This window comes from Ochlerotatus camptorhynchus, unplaced genomic scaffold, assembly GCF_037179485.1.
Source record: "Ochlerotatus camptorhynchus isolate MF236.1 unplaced genomic scaffold, CSIRO-AGI_Acam_v1.1 ptg000056l, whole genome shotgun sequence".
Lineage (NCBI taxonomy): Eukaryota > Metazoa > Arthropoda > Insecta > Diptera > Culicidae > Ochlerotatus > Ochlerotatus camptorhynchus.
In genome coordinates this window covers 1,418,117-1,437,266 of record NW_027040546.1, presented here as the reverse complement: position 1 = coordinate 1,437,266, position 19,150 = coordinate 1,418,117, and the positions used below count along the sequence as shown (strand labels likewise).

Sequence of the window (19,150 nt, the reverse complement as noted above, 5' to 3'; positions counted from 1 at the left end):
TGATTGTGCGTTCCAAGTGACGGACTTGAATCCTGTCTCGCGTGGACACAGTTTTTCCCACACGTCGTGAAGCTGCAATTGTTGCAGGGGCTCGTGTTCGGGCTACTCGAATCGCATGCACGAAGCACGCAATTGAATCGCCGGCCAGGATGACATACCTATAGTGCGATGACGGAGGTGGTTAGCCAGCGTTCACATTGAAGAAATCCTCCTGAGTTGCACGTTGCGAGGAGATGGAGGGAGCGTACAATTGTCGTGTCTTGCACTCTCAGAGCTAGCAGACTTTTCTCAACGTGAGAGACCTGGATATGTTCGATCGGTGCAATGGCCGTTCCTCTTCTCTTGAGAAAATGACGAAGCCAGGCAAGGAGAGCTGTTCGTTTTCTACTTTTTGCAGGCACACAATATCGAGGCTTTGACTGCTGATGAAGTTTCGTAGCGCGTTCAGTTTTGTTGGACTCGGGATGGTGCCGATGTTGATCGATCAAATATTATACGACGTGAGAGCCATTTATGGGTGGGAATCCTCATTCTTCTCCATATCATCGTCGTCCCGTCGAGGTTTTTGCCCGCTGCACGTCCTCTGCTTCGTCTGCTGTTCGTGGATGTGTTCCCGTTGCCGCTTTTGCTCTGCGATCACGGTGCATTTTCTGTTTTTTTTTTTTTTTTTAAACATCGACCAACGACACGACAGCTTCCGGTGGATTTAGGAATGATGGCAACGAATGGGGTGCTGTTTGTGGGCATGACGACACAGCACCCACTGTAGGCAGGCTGGCTCATGCGTTTCGGCAGTTCGGGATAAACGTCCAACGATACCGCTAGTGGAGCGGTCGATTTTTGACCAAACGGTTTCGTGCTTGGTGGTTTCGCACCAGCTGGTTTTTTCCGATTGATGACCGGTTGTTCACCTATAACTCTGTCCAGTTTTCTTCGTCACTCCAGTTTGCTTCTTCACTCCACGATACCTTGCGAATCGAGATTACTTCACCGAACGCGCTTAGGAATTGTACGACCTTCTCTTCAGTTACTATTTCGGGGAGGTCGTAAACCTCCACCTCAACACTACCGTTTTCCAACGTAATCTGAAGCTTGTGTTTCTTCCCCTCACACTCCACTTCATGTATTCCACCATGTTCGTTAACAACTTTTTGTGCAAGCGTCAAGTCATAGACTTTGATAAACGCACATGCTCCACCTCTAAGGCACTGTAGTCTTTTGATATCTTCCCTTTTCAAACCGAGAATCGACCGACAAAAACCATTAAGTTTTTCGACCGACGGCTTGATGGTGAAGTTCGAATAAAAGCAAAAGAGTATCAAGCATACGACATTTTTAAAGAAGATTTTGTTATAGAGCAGGCTCAAAAATTTTAATGTTCAAAAAAAAATAAAAGTTTCTCACAATAATTTCCTCTGACAGTTCAGTGCGGGCAGGCAGTAATTATTTTGATAATTTAAAAAAAACGGTATAAATCGGTATTCTGAGAAAACTTATCTGTATATCGGTACAAAGTTTGAAGATCGGTATAAATACCGATAAATTGATATATCTGGGAACGCTGTTCTGGACGTGCAGATAATTTAGTCCGAAATAGCTGTCACTTCCTGTTAACTGTCCTAAAACCTTGCAAATCTTTCTATCGTGTTCAAAATCACTAGATCATGCCTATTCTACCCATAATCGCATATCAGTCCCATCTTTGCTTGATTTCCTATCCATACGGGACTGATATGCGATTGTGGGCAGTATTTACCATGCAACTTATATTTTTTGCTAATTAGACCACATCCTGATTCTCCGGACAAACCGAATCCTGTTTTTCGGTCATTTGAAGATTTTAGTGCCATTTTGGGGTTTACGTGTATATGTTGTGCGTTTTCCGACCATAATGCCGTGATGCGAGCATTTTGGCGTTTCTAAAATAAATTAACTTTCCTACAGCAGAAGATCAAATCAGAATAATTTAAAACGGACCCAGAAATGATAACAAATTTCAATGCATTAAAACTGCTGTTCCTGACCAAATTCATCTGAAAATGAAAAAAGAACAGCGCCTTACCCTCCATGAGAAGAGCCGAGACAGCTTCCCCCAACAGCAGAGCAAAGAAGCATGAATGCAAACAAACAAAAATCGCGAATTGCGGAAGCCCGGTGGCAAAGCACGCGGAAAATGAGTGAAACTATTATGAGGGGAGACAACGTCGAAAAATATCCAGCTAGCTTTTGTCAGGCTGCCGCTGGCTGGCGGCAGTTCAGCGCCATCTTCTCCGCTACCTACAAGTTCAGCATAAAATTTGCCACTCAAAGCGGAAAAGCCACTGAAGTGGAAAATTGATGAAAACTGCATCGCAACGCTGCCCACGCAGGAAAAAAGAAGATGGATTTTAAAGCTTTAAATAGCATATAACGAAAGCTATATCATTTTCAGCGGTGGAGAGTGTTGGGGGAAGTTGTATTTATTAAATTGGAACAATTTCAACGGGGATTTGTTTTTTTTTGCATTCCGGTTCTATATATGTTTTGTTTTCCAGAACTGCAAGATAATATTAATATTAAATTTAAAACTTTGTGCTTTTCTGCAAAGAACTCTTCTTAGACTCTTTTGGCTGTTCGTATCTGGTGAAGGCAGATGATGGCTTGGAAAAGAGATGAGAGTAACTAAAATAGACAGGAATTTCCGGACAAGAAATGCATGCCCGGTTTCGGTGAGGGTACTAATTCACAGGATATGCGTTTATATCGTAGCTAATATAATGATATTTGTTAATTCTTGGACCAAAACATTCGTTTCCAACTGCCTCTCTAGTCTCTATGCAAAATAATCTCGTCTAGCCCACCATACATCGAAAATATTCTATAATTCACCCCATTCCTTTTGCAATAATCCCTTTCCCAACGAAAAGCTTCCCCATCCCGAGGCCAAAGCTCACCCCCCAAAAGATATCTAGATCAGTCTGGATAAAATCCGAATGGAAAGTTCCGTCCCATGTACTCCCTTTTCACCGCCTGTTTACCGATTGTTCCGGAAAAAGGCTTGCTCCCGAGTGCGCAAGCTCAAGCTTTCAAGCCTGCTTCTCGGTGCCACCTATTGGGGGAAAAAGGAGCTTTTCGCTTCGGCTCCAACGAACATCGGTAAGGAAGATTCAAAATAAACACAACAACCTATAAACGTTAATATTAGAAGCCATGCTCGGAACGGCAATTCCGGTCCGGTAAAGCAGCAACTCACCTGTATGTGTGGCGATCCCAGCAGGTTGATGAGTTCGGCCTTCTCCCGGCCGAACTTGTGGCCCGGGGCCGAACTGATGGCATCGATTGTGTCCCGGCAGCGACTGATGGCATCGCCGGGTGGAGCCCGCAACGGATTGATAACGGAACTACTAACTCTATCGTAAAGCTGATAGTTTTTGAGTTTTTGGGGTGTGCGCATTTATGTTTCAATAGATAGAACGGGTTTTTCCAGCGAACCAAAAAGAAAAACGAGAAACAAGAAAAAAGAGATAAGATGATGTTGAGTTGAATGAATGCATGGGGTGAAAAATGTAGGGGTTCCGTGGACGAAGGGGGGATGAGTGCCTGATTAAGCATTACCTGGAGCAACTCGTGCAGTTTGATGTCGCGCAGCATGCTGGCCAGCACTTCCGGATCGCAATTGGCGTCTTGCAAAGCGGTAATGTCGTCTAATGAGTCGAGAACCTTCTGAATGGCCTCCAGGCCGGCTTCTTCGTCGGCCCATTCGTTCAGGCTCTCGGATGCGGTCCCGATCGCCACTGGAATGAAAACGGGGGGAAACAAACGGGGAAAGAAACGATAGAAACAATAGGCGAGAGAAGAAATTTCGGTTCTGGGGTGGGGTTGGGGTTGGGAAATTGTGAACAGTCGTGAAATGTGTCCGGAGTGGTAAGTTGTGTCGAATAGTAGTGAGTGGTTTGTGATAGAGTCGAAAACAACCGATACATGAATTGTAGCGTGACATTGTGTAGCAATCGAATGTGAACGAATGAGTTCTGAATAACATTTAAATTATAAGATATTAAGCACTAGGTCTAATTACGGTTAAATTAACTGTTGTTTACCTAAAACTAATAAGCTTCGTAATAATCGAATTTGAATCAATGCAAACAGAATACAGAAAAATAACAAAATACAAGTTTTTTTTTAATAATTTCCATACATTTGCTAGAGGGCTACCGCCTCGAAATTTATTTTAAAAAATCATCTGAGTCCTGAGGTAAAAATAATCCTAAGAAAACCAGTCTTGAATGCTGTGGATTTTTATGTCTGAAATCATGTTTGATTATATAAGTGTGAGCATATTTTATTATACAAATGTCCATTCCTGAAAGCAATATTAACAAACATGAAAAACAAGTTCAAAGACTTCATGGTTGGTTTGAAATGGATATTTAGCTGTCAGAATCAAAGATTCGAATACCCAAATTTTGGAAATATATGTATCAGAAATATCTACTAATGTTGGTAATATTTATTTGTGAAAAATTATAAAATATTTGAATATTTAGATAATTTCGATAACTACTTCAACTTCGATGCTTCGTATACATAGAGAGCTACCGGTAGTATCAACTTGTTATTCAAAGCGAACTAAGATTCCGTCTGTGAGCTACGGGACTTCATCTGAATAAGCAATACGTAAAACGTTCTATTTGGAGAGACAATAAATTTCTTCACCTCGGGTATGATAGCGGGTAACATCATTATCGCGTGCTCCAAGCTACACAAATTCTTCCACAAAATCGATTTATGTGTTTCTTCAAATGTCTAGCATAAACATTGAATTCCCCATTTCCATGCTCCTCAACAGATCCTTCCCACAAAAATGTTGGCCTTTCTAACCTCGAGTAAACCACCAGTAATCGGCCCACCCGTACTAGACGTAGAATAAAGTTATTCTTGTTTAACTACAATCAATTAAACTTCGACTCCGTAAAGCTAACGGGATTAAGCCTTTCAAATAAATAAATTTTACACACTTTACCGGGATGTATCCCCGACTTTGTGTAGATTATTCCTACAATAAGGTTGGTGAAGTGTCAGCATTTGTACCTCAGTGTCTGTTTGTATCATTTATCATCACACGCAATGACTAACGCTTCGAGCCAATGTAAAGGTTGACTAAAAGTAAATTGGTGCACCCCTCCCGCGCCGCTAGCATGTCTCTAGTGTGGGGAATCGAAAATATTTGACAGTGGTTTGTTCACACTTCTATAGATAACAACTGGTGAAAGTTTGATCAAAGTAGTCGATCGCGTTCAGAAATAACGTCAAATGGAACTCAAAAGAAGAAACAGTATTGTGCACAAACACATGGAAAATCCGGAATGGTTCGGTCTCAAGCTTTTTTTTTTAATTCTTTATTTAAGAGATTTTTAGCCTTAGGCTAGTTCATCTCTAAACTCGGTCTCAAGCTGGCTTAAGTGCTGAAGATGCCGAAAACAACAGTTTGTCGAGTGCTCAAAACCTACACGGAAACCCTGAGTGTGAAAAGGAATCAGCGGACCTACGAAAAAACTGGAACCAGAGATCGTCAGCTGCGCAGAAAGGTGTTGAGGTGCGTTAAAGCCAACCCCGGTCTTTTGATCTGAGATGTGGCCAGAAGGTACAACGTCAACTTTCAAACGGTGCGGAACATCCTTGCCAGGGAAGGATACAAGTCATACAAAGCCAGTAAACATCCGAACCGGCACATTAAGCAGAATTCCGTGGCCAAAAAACGTGCAAGTCTCTTGTACGACCATACGTCAAACTCGATTTTGAGCAGGTTCCCAGTCAAAAGTTTTACATCGCGACTGGACGTGAGAATGAGCCGGGAAGATTCAAGTTCATGTTTGCCGACAAGTTCGTGAAGAAGGCCATGATTTGTCAAGCGATTTGCAGTTGTGGCCTGAAAATGAAACCATTCGTCACATTCGCGACGATGACATCCCAAGTTTACATCGAAGAATGCCTGAAAAAGCGTGTATTGCCGTTCATCCGCAAGCATAGGGGCAAATTTGGCCAGCTGTCACTACTCCAAGGTGGTTCTGGAGTGGTATGCTGCCAACAAGATCGATTTTGTCCCCAAGCTAATGAATCCTCCGAATTGCCCGGAATTTCGAGCAATCGAAAAATTCTGGGCAATTTCAAAGCAGCAACTTTGAAGAAGCGGCGGGGCAGTCAAGGACATCCAGCAAATGTTAGCAAAATGGAAGAAATGCGTTGATTCTGTGTCCGTTTCATGGCTCCATCAAGAGGAAGGTTCGAGATTTCGTTCGAACTGGAGAAATGTAACCATCTAATGCTGTAGCTTTGAAGTTTTATTAAAAGTACTGTAAAGCAACCATTAATGGACTTTTAAACTTATTGAATCACGAATTAAAGGTCTTTTTGTGCGTACCAATTTACTTATAGTAAATTTGCACAAAATTTGTATAGCAAGGTAGGTCGAAAAATCATTCTGAGTTATTAAGTAATTAATTTTCAACTGATTCAAAGGGCCTCATTTTACTCGGGAATTCATAGGCAATCAAAAAAAAATCATCAAACATTAAATGGTTAGAACCTGATCAAATCCATCCGAAAGTAAGCTTGTGACGCCAATTGAATAGAGTGGTTAGTAAACAAATTTTAATCATAGTAGCCAAGCAATGCTTACTCCCTGGTGGGATTTGGTAATATTCGCTAGTGCCCGAGCAAAAAGTGGTAGTGTTGCTCGGCAATTTAAAATAAATGGATCAATAACTAGGTAAGGAATTATTTTTCGACCTACCTTTCCTTAACATTTTTTCCTGCAAATGTGGTCTACTTTCACCTCCTTTCGGGCGTAACACGAATTACCAGTCACCCTGTATAGGAGTACTAGTTTCATAGGTTCAAAAAAGTGTAATTTTTTTCTACTGTTCGAAGCCTAGGATTTTTCTTCTATAGGCCTGGGGATTCCTTACCGAGATTCTCATGGTTTGTCCCCAAGTATGCTAGTCTTATTCATAAAACTTACTATCCTTGTCTTCAGGTAACTGGTAATTCTTTCATTTATTTAACGTCGGTCTCTGTTCCGCAATCTACCGAATTCGAAATAAGAAAACTAGAGCAAAACAACTGTTTTTTTTAGAGCCACCCTAACTCAATTCAAGAAATTAGCTCTAAATCGGCCAATTTAAGAGATACAAAAAAGTTGCTTTCTACAAAGTTGCTTTAAATTAGCTCAGCTATAACTTTGCTCAAGAATGTATACCTTAATTTATTCAAACAAATAAGTTAGATTTTTGATTTTAATGATAATAGGAACCACCCTAGAATTCATTGTCATAAAAATGAGGGCATAACTATAAGGAACAACTTTGTAGAAGAGACTTTTAGTCTAAAGTTTCAAATTCAGGCTCAAAACATATCATTCCACCTCAATCTGCATTCTGGACCACTGTTCATTGGTTGTTCCTAGCATCCTTTATGGAGCGGAGTTGTAGAGTAGGGGCGGTGTTTCCCTGCTCAAGATTCTAGAACCTCAATACAATGAGGCAGATAGAATCTGTAGTAAAGCGTTGAGGTCTTCACCAATAGCTTCTCTATTGGTGGATAACGGTAAGGTACCTTTGATAAACATTGTTACCGAGGACCTGGCCATAAAGGCCATAAGATCGGTTGAAAGGGATCCCATCCTCAATGACAAGCCCACGGGAGTACACACTTAGAAAAAAATCATGTAAATTTAAATGCTCTGAGCGTGGCATATACAAGCGTCAATTTTGTTATAAATTTGAGTCATAACAGACGCAAAATACAGCTCAATCAAACGTGCTTGTCGTCGAGTAGCGAATTTTCAGTCTCGGAGCACTTAATATTACATGACATGTTTGTTTACGTCTCATCTTTTATGTCAAAGACAGATTCCGTTACGTGTGAAATTAGTTATTTCTATGTGTGTAGATTTTCCCTCGTTGTGTCAGCGTGTTAGGCTGTGGCAACGGGCTTGGGGTGCTAATACCCCGAAAGTTGACTGGATGGTTAAAGTTATGTGTGGGGCAGGGGCTAGCTCTGTTGTAACGAAAGCTGCATACAGGGAGGTTGCTGCTTCATACGAGGGTAGACCTTTGCTTTATGGTTCATTAATCGAAGAGGAAGTTGGTTATAAGGTATCTCGGGACGCTATAAGCCGCTGCGTCCGATTATCCGGTCGCTGTGGTATCTTCTCAGCTAAGGCCTATGCTCTCTAGCAAATGGGTATCTAACTGTTTTATTTTCTGATTCAGCGAGTTGTCTGTCTGCCCTTGAGCATGGGCAGGTTGGACACCCGTGGTTGTTGGAGGTACAGCAGTATGCTTACATAACGTTTGTATGGGTACCTGGACACGCAGGTATACCAGGGAATGAAGCTGCTGACAAACTAGCTAACCAGGGTCGTCTTGCTCATCTAGAGGTCACTAGTGACGCTACCCGCTAGGTGAAGCAGATCTCACGATCTACATGGGATGTATCCTGGCATAACAACCTTGATGCATTCCTACGCAAGATCATAAATACTACACAAGAGTGGAAAGATGTAAACGACCCTCGAGATCAGAAAGTTCTGAAGTCTCGAATGAACTAGCATCGCCTCTACCAAGGTATTTGTTTAAAGGGACGTTAATATAACGGGTGTTCAATAAAAAATGAGATTTTTTTCAGTCATATACTGCCGTTCTACGCATAACTGTCCCATGTTGCAAATGTTTCAAAAGAGAAAAGCGCGATTCAAATTTCGAATGAGTTTTGCTTATTGCAGGTAATATACATTACTATAAAATATTATATTACTCCCATTTGAACATAACTGTTATGTTTTAATGAAAACTGTAAAATTACATTCACTAAAGCTAATTTTTAAACGGTAAATATTCAGTGGGACTGTTATGCCTAGAAACTTGCCATGCAGCATGAAATTCTATGCATATCAGTCCCACTACGTCATGTTCTTTTTTGTGTTGCTTTGATGACAACGTTGCGTTTGACGTTATGCTCGTATTAAAGTCTTGTAACGAGGTGGAATCGTGCGTACAGATATTATCGGCAAAACTTTGGAAGTTTTTTAATAATTCGTGCCGTGATCATTCGAAACCGGAGATGTGTGCATTGGCTTTTCTACAAGCATCGTATGCAAGTGACGATAGTGATGTGGAAACGGAAGGTGGTGGTTTTTTCGGGTTCGATCTGGATGGTGCAACTGGAGAGCAGTTCAGTACCAACAAAGATGAACTGAAACAGTTTTTTGATAAGATTCCTGGTGATTTGACGAAATCTACCGTGGAAAATACTGGGGAAGCTGCGCAAGACTCTGATGACTTTTTCAATTCACCGAATCGAAAAAAAACTAATAAAAGGACTAAAAAAGAAATTTTACGCGAAGATGCTGCGAAGAGGCGCAGGTTGGCGCACAATGCTATCCTGCAGAACTGTGATTGCCGGAAACAGTGCATCAACCTTTTGTCTCGAGATGACAGGATGAGTATTCACGAGTCGTTCTGGAACCTAAGAGAAGTGGATCAGAGCAACTTTATTCAAAAGTACGTACATCCCGCTATTGCAGAAAAGCGACGCAAATGCCGTACTCCCGCGAACGAATTGCGTAAAACCCAATCGTACAAATGCACCCTTCCTTCGGCCAGTGATGACCCGATTGCAGTTTGTCGAAAGTTTTTCCTGAATACGCTCGGGTACGAAGAACACTGTGGGTATGTATTTGATATATTACATTAACTGAATAGTAGTTATTGTAAGGCAACCACGTCTTTTAATTTTTCAGTAATATTATCTATCGACGCATCAACAGGTCCAAAAATAGCGAACCTTGCCGTACAATACGGGGAAAGTATACCAGGAACTCGAATATACGTGATTCTATTATAGCTCACATCTTGAGTTACGGGCCAACGATTTCACATTACCGTCGAGAGCACGCTCCTAACAGACGCTATCTTCCATCAGATTTATCGCAAAGGGCAATGCACAAGCATTACCAAGATACGCATACTAGCCAAGTTAGCTATTCACTCTACTCGCGAGTCCTTAACGAAATGAATATATCTTTCGTTAAGTTGGGTCACGAAGAGTGCGAAGTTTGTGTCAGCATGGAGCAGCACAAAAAGGTCAATGTCAACAATTCTGAATGTACCGACGATTGTATCCTCTGTTCTGACTACAGTAAGCACCTAGAACACGCTAAGCAAGCACGGATCGAATATCGCATGAATGGAGATACAGTCACCGCAGGCCAATTGGTAATGGCAGTTGACCTCCAGAAGGTAGTTACTAGTATTAAGATTATTTTTTTATTCTATGACTAAAAGCTATACCTTTTTAATTTTTAGGTAATACAATTGCCTCGCTTGGACGGGCTAAAAACGATTGTTTTTTCCCAACGAATTTTGGCTTTTAACCAGACATTTGCACCTGTCGGGGCATTTGCACGAACATTTCCAGTTGTTGCCTGCATCTGGCCAGAATCTGTCAGCGGTCGTAGCAGTTCTGACATTAACAGTTGCTTCCATAAATTCATTCTTAACTATGGCCATCTCGAGAAGTTAACGTTCTGGTTAGATAACTGTTCTGCGCAGAATAAAAATTGGATTTTTTTTTCTTCATCTTATTCTGCTCATTAACAAGATGAATGTTAATGTTAAGGAGATTGTACTCAAATATTTTGAGTCTGGCCATACATTCATGGCAGCTGACAGTTTTCATGCTGCGGTCGAAGGTTCAATGCGACATGGTCGTGTAGTGGACTTCGATGATTTCAAGAAAGCCGTTGGAAGCGCCAAAAAAAAAGTTGAAGTTCTGGACATGAAGGAAACGGATTTCTTCAAAACGGAGCTGACTGTTACTCAATATACGCTGAATCAACTACATCCGCGGCCGTTTATTGAGGACATTCGTATGATGAAATTCACCAAAAATCGATATGAAGTTGGATATTCGGATTCCGTGAACGGCACTCAGCTGACCTACTGCAACCTTTTATCAAAGAAACAACAAAAAATTGTTGCAGCTGATAGCTTTTTGCTGGATGAGTACCTGAAGTGGCAGAAAGCTCCTCGAGGAATACAAGAACAACGCAAGAAATCCTTGTTGTCCGTGCTACTTCCGGTTGTTGCAGAAGACAAGCAGTCTTTTTTTAAAAATATGCCAACGATGAAAGATTCCGATGCATAGTAACTTTGAATCGTTTGACTACCAAATATGTTGATTTTTATCGTTATTGTTTGTTATTATCGTTTATTGTTAAATCACTGACTAAATTTAACTTCTATTAAAGAAATAAAAAAATAACATGATAATTTTGTGTTTCGACATAAATTTCATTTTTACTTCATAAAAAAGTATTTTTCAACTTGAAATACAACATATTTCTCTTGAAAAGGCTCCAATTCCTCACTCTGACATAAAACATCCTTCTTTAATAATTCCTCAACTCAGAAAACAATAAGATTGTCGATCGATGATTTCAAGAAAGACTTTGGAAAAGTTAACATGCACAGTAAGGATTTCATTAAATTCAACCAAATGAACGTATTTTTTCAATCATGCCAATATTGGAAGATGTTTATACATCGTTGCTACAAACGATTGAATTTTAAATCATGTTATTTTGTCTTTGGTTTATCTGGTCTTTTGGTTTGGCTTATCTGCTTCTTATCAATTGATTATTATTACTCTAATAATGCACAGTTTGAAATCTGAACTATAATCTGGTGTTTTAATATGAATTCCCGTTTCTCTTAATACTTTTCATCATAAAATAAAGCTTCTACTTCCCGAAATGACTTATTGAGTTTCTTTTGATCATATAAATCCTGTTACAATCATTCGTACACTCAAATCGATTCGTTAATAAAAGATTCAGTAAAAAAATCTTTGTGTGACAGTTATGCGTAGAATTTCAACATGGGACAATTAGACTTGATGTTGTTTTTATATAAACCCAAAACAAATAACATGTTTTTCTATTTTCATTCGAAAGTTTACCAATAAAAGTACTGTTTTATGAACAAAAGTGAAAAACGTCCAAAAGTAACATGGGACAGTTATGTGCTAGTTAAAAAAATGTATCAACGAATTCAGTATTTTTTATTACAAACATAATGTTTATTCTTCAATGAATATTGGAGAAGGGGCCCTGGTCAGCCGTACGACGCAAATTAGTCGCGATGCTCTCACAAGAGCGCTGGACGGCACTGACGTCCATCTTCCGGATACAATTCCGGATCCTCGTGGTCAACTGCTTCGTATCCTTGACCCGCTAATTATTTTTGTACACTAGGGGGCTGAGGGAGCCAAAAAAATCCTCAATGGGACGGCACTGTATCTTTTTCTGCTCAAGATACTCCAGCGTCTTCTTGGCGTAATGGGAAGACGCCTTCCCAGGTAACACAAACTCATAGAATCATGTTGAGTAAACTTCTATAGAACCAAACCGAGTCATACAAAGGTTATATAAACTGTTATAGAACATGTGTGTTGTTTGGGTTGTCCGGCCAGAAGACGCATGATGCTCCTTTCAGAACGGCAGAAGAATTTTCTCAAGACACTTCTCCTGGTACACTTGTTGATTGATGACCAGACCGCTCGGCTTGAACCAAAGGTCCCTCTGTCCGATATGGCGATGTACAGCATAACTTTTTTTTTCAAATTTATGCCTAAACTTATATTTTACTTCGGGGGGTGTGACCGACTTGTCGCTGGAATAGTAGCTGTCATTTCCTGGAATGTGGGGCTTCGAGATCGGAAAGTAACTTTCGTCGTCCAGCACGGACGACGTCCCGCGGTAGTTCTTCGTCATCCACAGGCACTGCGATTTCACGGTTGCTATCGCCTCGTCCGTGTACTCGGGGGACCGAGTCTTCTTCCGACAGATGATGCCCTCCATCTTGAGGGTTCGGTGAATCAAGGTATGGGAGCATTATCTTCGCCGGACGGCCGCTACCGGCCTTCCGCTCCACGCTCAGGGATGCCAGGATCCAGTGAACTGTACTCACGGGCACGTTTTCGTCTCGAAAGTGGTCTACCGTAAACTTTTTTCCACGATTACCATGCGTTTCGTAAAACCGTACAACACGCTCGCGGAGTGCTTGCTGTTTCGACGCCATCTTCGATTGAACTGACAGAACCCGAGCGAAAAGAAACATGCCACCCATTTTTAGGGAGTCCAGAGAGCAATGCGCTTGGAGAGAAAAAAATTTATGCTCTTTACTTTAATTACAGAAAGGTATTGAAATCATTCTCATTTTTTATTGAACACCCGGTACGATACGAACCACAATGACATTGTTACGCCACGTTTGCTGTACTGCAGCCAGGGTGGCCAGATTATTTGATTCATTATCGGTAGCTTCTCAAAACTTTTATCTGTAGTTATCGGTAGGCCGTTTGCAGAAGTATTTCCCGATACTTGAAACCTTTGTGAATGGGGGGGGCTTCAGTTCTTCTGCTTTAAACGTGTAAAAATCAAAATTTTTAATTCGAATGCTAATTCTGACTACAAGGACAACAACACATAGATATTGAATATTTTTCAAGATTACTAAAAATCTGTGATTCTCGGTAGGAAAAGTGAAAAATCGGTAGTTTTTAACCTTTTGTCTGTGAATCGGTAGGCATCCCAAAAATCAGTAGGACTACCGATAAATCGGTAGGTCTGGCCACCCTGACTGCAGCATACATGAAGTAACAATTTTAGGTGAAATGGGGCATTAATTTGCGAGATGTGTATAATTGATAATTTGAAGTGGAAGTGCATGTATACACACTAAGAAAAAATCATGTAAATTTAGGTGCTCTGAGAGTGACATATACGAGCGTAAATTTTGACATAAATTTGAGTCATAACAGACGCGAAATATAGCTCAATGAATCGTACTTTTCGTCGAGCAACGAACTTTTCAGTCTCGGAGCACTTAATTTTACATGACATGTTTGTTTACGTCTCATCTTTTATGTCAAAGACGGATTACGTCACGGGTAAAATTAGTTATTTTTAAGTGTGTAGCCTACGTGGTGGCCATTTTTTGGACTCTACAAGGAATCACCTTTAGAGTAAATTTTCATTGAACGTTCGCTCGCATTGCTGCCAGCCACATCACCCCCAAAGCTCTTTGATAATGTACCCAGCAACAACAACATGACCATGTCAATTAACCAGAAACACTTCGTAAGCTTTTCTACAGGACGGTAGACAAAGCAAAAAAATCTCGAACTTATTTGATTGATCGCGAATATCTCGCTATTGGAAAAATTTTAACGAGAAATTCCTTCTATCAATTTTCGCTTTTTTTAAATTTTTTTTTTTCTTGATTTTGATTTTCGTCAATCTTGTTTTACATGCTGGACACCAATACTAGCGACGCCAGGGAGGCAGCTCTCACACCTGGACCCTTCCTATCGACCCATCAACTCATGAACCGGGGACCAACGGCTTTACTTCCAGTGATCAGAGATGTTATGCCTCAGAACATCCCGGCAGTGCCGACTGGGATTGAACCCAGGCCTGGTGGGGTGAGAGGTAATCACGCTTACCACTACACCACTGGCACACCCCAGGATTTTTTTTTTCCAAAAAAATGGATATTGGAAGACACTTCCACGGGAAACCAGAAAGACTTTTGGAGAAGTAGGAAGAAACTTCGAGGTGAAGTCGCAAGAGTCATTCGAAAAAGCCAGAAGAAATCTCGTAACTTTTAAAAAATCCTGAAAAGCAGAAATAAACTACTGGAGGAGGAATCTGGATGAAACTTGCGGAGAAAGTTGGAACAACTTTTGGGAAAGTTGAAAGATTCTTCGAAGGCCAGTTGAACAAATATTTAATGTGAAGTCAGGAAAGCTTCCGGACGAAGAACTGGCAAAACCAGTTGACGCTTCAGGGGCAAGGTGTGGGCAAATTTCCAGGAGAAAGAGACTTTCGGAGAAGCCGGAAGAAACTTTCAGACGAATTCACAAGAAACTTCACAGTGAAATGGGAAATATTGAGGATTGCAGTGGAACTTCAAAATGAATGAACTGAGAAAGCAACATGTTGGAGAACCGTCCAAATCGTGCTCTCTTGCCGTGCGTATATATGTGCCTTTGCCTTAGAACTTCGTCTGTGATTTCTATATGGAGGTACACTTTGTAAAAACTCAGGTGCCCCTGGCCCAATTTCAATAATTTTATCACCAATCGATCAGAAATATTTCTACGCATATGTTAAATTTTAGACTTCATCAGTTTTTCAAATGTCACTATTGAAAATTGCACAAATGTGCAACTGTTGCTATGATAATTAAAATTACTACCGATTGCCTGCGAAAAGCGATTTCCCAAGCACAGATTTCAAAGTTGAATTCCATCCGGTCTTACCAAACGGTGTTTATTCAATCACCGTACTGGTAGTGTTTTTCAGTACATAACGAAAGGCTCCCCGCAAGCTGCTAGCAATCAAGACTGGCCTCAACCGCTGATCGGATTCAGTTCCAATCACCGTGTGTGGTGGTGTCCGGTCGTCGGCATCAGCAGCAGCAGCAGTGCTTTCGGCACGTGGCGTCTGTTGTCCTCCAGTACACAATAAAAGGCTACCTGCAAGCAGCGAGCTGCAGCTTACATGAGCATCCATAGAAGGAGGAAGAAGTCACACCGCTATTGATCGGAATCAGTAGCTCTTCGTGAGTTGCTGTGAGCCATCTCTACCGAGCGCGTTATACGAAAGAGTATAAACAGAGAGAACCCCTTTCAAATTCCTATTCCTACACAAAACACAAGCTCCTGCTGAAGTTAACTTCTTCTTCTTCTTCTTCTTTGCATTCCAAGCTTATTGCATATCGCATATTAGCTTATTGCGTGCTCTCAACTTAGTGTTCTAGATGCACTTCCACAGTTATTAATTGAGAGCTTTCGATGCCTGTACCATTTTTGCATTGATATGATTGTGTGGCAAGTCCAATCATACGTCTATGTCCAGGGAAGTCGAGAAATTTTCCAACCCGAAAAATTCCTCGACCGAACCGGGAATCGAACCCAGCCACCTCCAGCAAGGTCTTGCTTTGTAGCTGCGCCTTTACCGACTGAGCTAAGGGAGGCTGAAGTTAACAAATAATATTTATTATATAAGACCACGTAGTCCTACGTCACCATTGCGTACAACCCCATAGGGTTGTCCCTTTTATTTTTATTTTCTGAAAGAAGTGCTACTGCTATCTAAAGCTAAAACAAATTTAAACAGCATTTTTCAGTGCTGAATATTACCTACAAAGTTTTAACCTTTTTCTATTCTTATTCCTCTTCTATCCTTGTTTGGACCCTGTCCAAGATAATCCTGCTTGGATATCGAATTGTAAAATTCTTTTTCGACCCATCGGACGTCGGTTTGGAGAAACTCACTTCTGCCGCCATGGCACCTAAACGCAAAAGAAAAGGGCTATCCCTTGATCCCCCTTCTGAGGAAATTTATTTGAGCAATCAATTTTATATACCCACTGATGATGAGAATGATCCATCATCTAGGCAAAATTCCATTAAACATTCCCGGCTAAATGCAAAGAAGGAAAAGGTCCCCCCTATTGTTATAACCACTTCCGAATTTCATACTCTTCGCACGAAACTTTTGAATCTCGGTAAATTAAAGTTATCACTTTAAATTGGCCGTCGGGGTGAATGCCGTGTATTGGCCAAACCCTTCGACGGATTCAAACGTCTTTTCAAGTATCTTACTGAGGAGCAACACAAATTTTTAACTTACGGCACCAAAACTGAACGTCTGTTCAAGGTTGTCTTGAAAAGTCTTCCCAGTGGTGAATCCGTGGATCCGATCCAAGATGAATTGACAAAATTACTTGGAGTTGAGCCACTCAAAGTAATCAAAATGAAAATGAAATCTCGTCCTGGCGTTTCGCGCTTCGGAATTTCTAAGGATTTTTATTTAGTTCACTTCAAGTCTAGTAAACTAAACAACTTTAAGGACTTAGAAAAAGCTAGCCTTATGCTCCATGTTCGAGTGAAGTGGGAACAGTTCAGGAAGACTGCAGGAAGATTGTATGACAAACGCATTGATAACCACTTGAAAACACGATTTTTTTAACATCACAAATCAATTTGTGAGCAAATCACTTGAATGATTTTCTCACAAATTGATTCCAAATATGTAACACAAAACGGTTATATATATTTGTTGAAACAATCACCTGTTTTTAATCCTGGCTGATGAAAACATTGATGCTCACATACAACATAAGCGAAATAAAGTTGTTGATGTTGTTATTATTTATTTAACGACACTTTACACCGAGTTGGTGCATTCGTGTCGCAATAGAGATAAGCTCTATAAAACACATTTTACTAGTTTTACCAGGTATGCATCCCTCACTGTCAATAAACATAAAGTGAAATTGCTAATCATTTTGCCTCAACGCCTGATCTGTGATAATCAATTATTCCAGGAACTTGACTGTAATCATCATTTTAAATAAAAGTCTCTGTCTCCTGTTCTTTTCCCTGCCAACTGTTTTCTTTTTCTCCCTTGTATCAACTTACGATTCGAGCAACGACACCGAAATCTCGACATGAATCTGTCATACTTCTTAGAAGGAAAAAGAAAACAATCGAATACTACCGATGACGACGGTCCACCCCCGGGTAGAGCGAGCCAAGAGACTGTTAAAAATGAAATCAAAAAGTCATGACCCGTACAATGGAATGCTCAATACTCGGAACGTCATCCATGGATGATTTTTTTCCCACGAACCAGACTGGAACGGCGAATGGTGTGCTGAGCGAGAGATTGAATTAAAGTTCGCAACAAGTGCCACCAAATGGTAATAAAAGCTTTTGTTGTGCTCTGGGCAGAAACTTTGTGTGGGATAAGGATGAAAATAACCTCCTCCGACGGTCGTCTTAGGGCAACCTTCCGCTTCCGACACGTGAACGGAAAGAAGACCCTTTCGGGCGACTATTAACTCCACTTTAAGACCGGCTATAATGCTTTTTAATACACTCTCAAGAGAGTCTTAAAGAAAAAGTGCGAGCGTGACTTTCGTCCGAATCCTTCCCGTATCCGTTGGAAGGTGTGTTTTTATCACCCTGCACACCCAACTGGCTAAGGGGTGCTATCAGTCGACGACGATGCCGGTATCGGAAAGTGCGGAAAAATCTCTTTACGTCCGACCTGCGACAAGTCTAACAACCGTGAGTCCTTTGTTAGAAAGAATGAGAAGAGAGAGAGAGGTCCTGCAGCATCCACAGCAGGGAGTCATCGCCGAAAACCGATTTGCTTGGCCAAGTGGAAAGGCAAAACAAAAAATCTTAATAAAATACAACGAAACTTACTTGAGTCCGTATCGGCACAGCAGAGTGGATCCAGGGCGACCCCACCGGCGACCGCTTGCACTGCTCCCTTCAGCTTGCGGCGAGCGTTGTAACGTTTCAGCTCTTCCACCGTGTCACCGAGATGGTTTCGCTGAAGTTTGTCACGGTCCTGTGTTCGGTTACCACCACGGCAGATGGACAGGCGACAGGGCCACAAGAAAAGAAGAAGAAACAGTTAAATTGGGTCTGCGTAGCGTTCCACACACTGCCACTTCTTACCCTTATCCATGGATGCTCGAGGATTTCCGAGATGGTCGGCCTATTAATTGGATTCGGTGCGAGCATTTTCAACACCAGGTCCTTGGCGGTCGAGGAGACGTGCTTCCATTCCGGTGTGTCAAACTAGAAGTATAGAGAGAAAGAGAGTGATCCGGTTCAACAATGTGTAAACAGGGGATAATACCACGCACGGGGGATTGCGGCGACAAAAAGGGGATTAACTATGAAGTGTGTGTGTGTGTGTGTAACGCCCGCCAGATGGGAAAGTTTCGAGTGTGAACTCAAATGGCGAAGGCTTGACAGAGTGCGTAATGAGCATGTGGAAAGATTTCAAATGGTGAAATAAGTAAACAATTCCAATGGAAGCTTATCGCATATTGCTTTAGGAATTTTGGGACTGATGAAAGCTCAATATAAAACAGGCTTGGATTTAACACTTCTTCTTTGGTTAGTTCGTCACAAATCGAAGATAACGTTTTCCTTTCAACCTAGTATTATTTAAACACTGAACAAGATGATACCAGTTCTATTAAATGTGGGTTCAATGTTGTTGTACCTAATAATGACA

At 41.2% G+C, this 19,150-nt stretch overlaps 2 protein-coding genes across 6 annotated transcripts in view; one reads left to right on the top strand and one right to left on the bottom strand.

The window, feature by feature from the left end:
• Nucleotides 1-19,150, bottom strand: part of LOC135717477 (peripheral plasma membrane protein CASK-like) — an 850,957-nt gene that overhangs the window by 405,780 nt on the left and 426,027 nt on the right. For all 5 annotated transcript variants that reach the window (XM_065239577.1, XM_065239576.1, XM_065239575.1 and 2 more), the window contains 4 exons: nucleotides 18,583-18,705; nucleotides 18,325-18,472; nucleotides 3,595-3,773; nucleotides 3,233-3,400 (listed from right to left, as the gene is read on the bottom strand). In XM_065239577.1, coding sequence (XP_065095649.1) covers nucleotides 3,233-3,400; nucleotides 3,595-3,773; nucleotides 18,325-18,472; nucleotides 18,583-18,705 — 618 coding nt within the window. The remainder of the gene's footprint in view (nucleotides 1-3,232; nucleotides 3,401-3,594; nucleotides 3,774-18,324; nucleotides 18,473-18,582; nucleotides 18,706-19,150) is intronic.
• Nucleotides 8,703-11,261, top strand: LOC135717456 (uncharacterized). Its single transcript, XM_065239546.1, has 3 exons — nucleotides 8,703-9,710; nucleotides 9,782-10,280; nucleotides 10,347-11,261. The coding sequence occupies exons 1-3, from the start codon at nucleotides 8,926-8,928 to the stop codon at nucleotides 10,635-10,637; spliced, it is 1,575 nt and encodes a 524-aa protein (XP_065095618.1). The 5' UTR covers nucleotides 8,703-8,925; the 3' UTR covers nucleotides 10,638-11,261.

Coding starts and splice junctions, on each gene's coding strand:
- LOC135717456 (XM_065239546.1), top strand. CDS start 8,926: ATGCATATCAGTCCCACTACGTCATGTTCTTTTTTGTGTTGCTTTGAT. Junction 9,711..9,781: donor GGGTACGAAGAACACTGTGG/GTATGTATTTGA, acceptor TTAATTTTTCAG/TAATATTATCTATCGACGCA. Junction 10,281..10,346: donor TGGCAGTTGACCTCCAGAAG/GTAGTTACTAGT, acceptor TTTAATTTTTAG/GTAATACAATTGCCTCGCTT.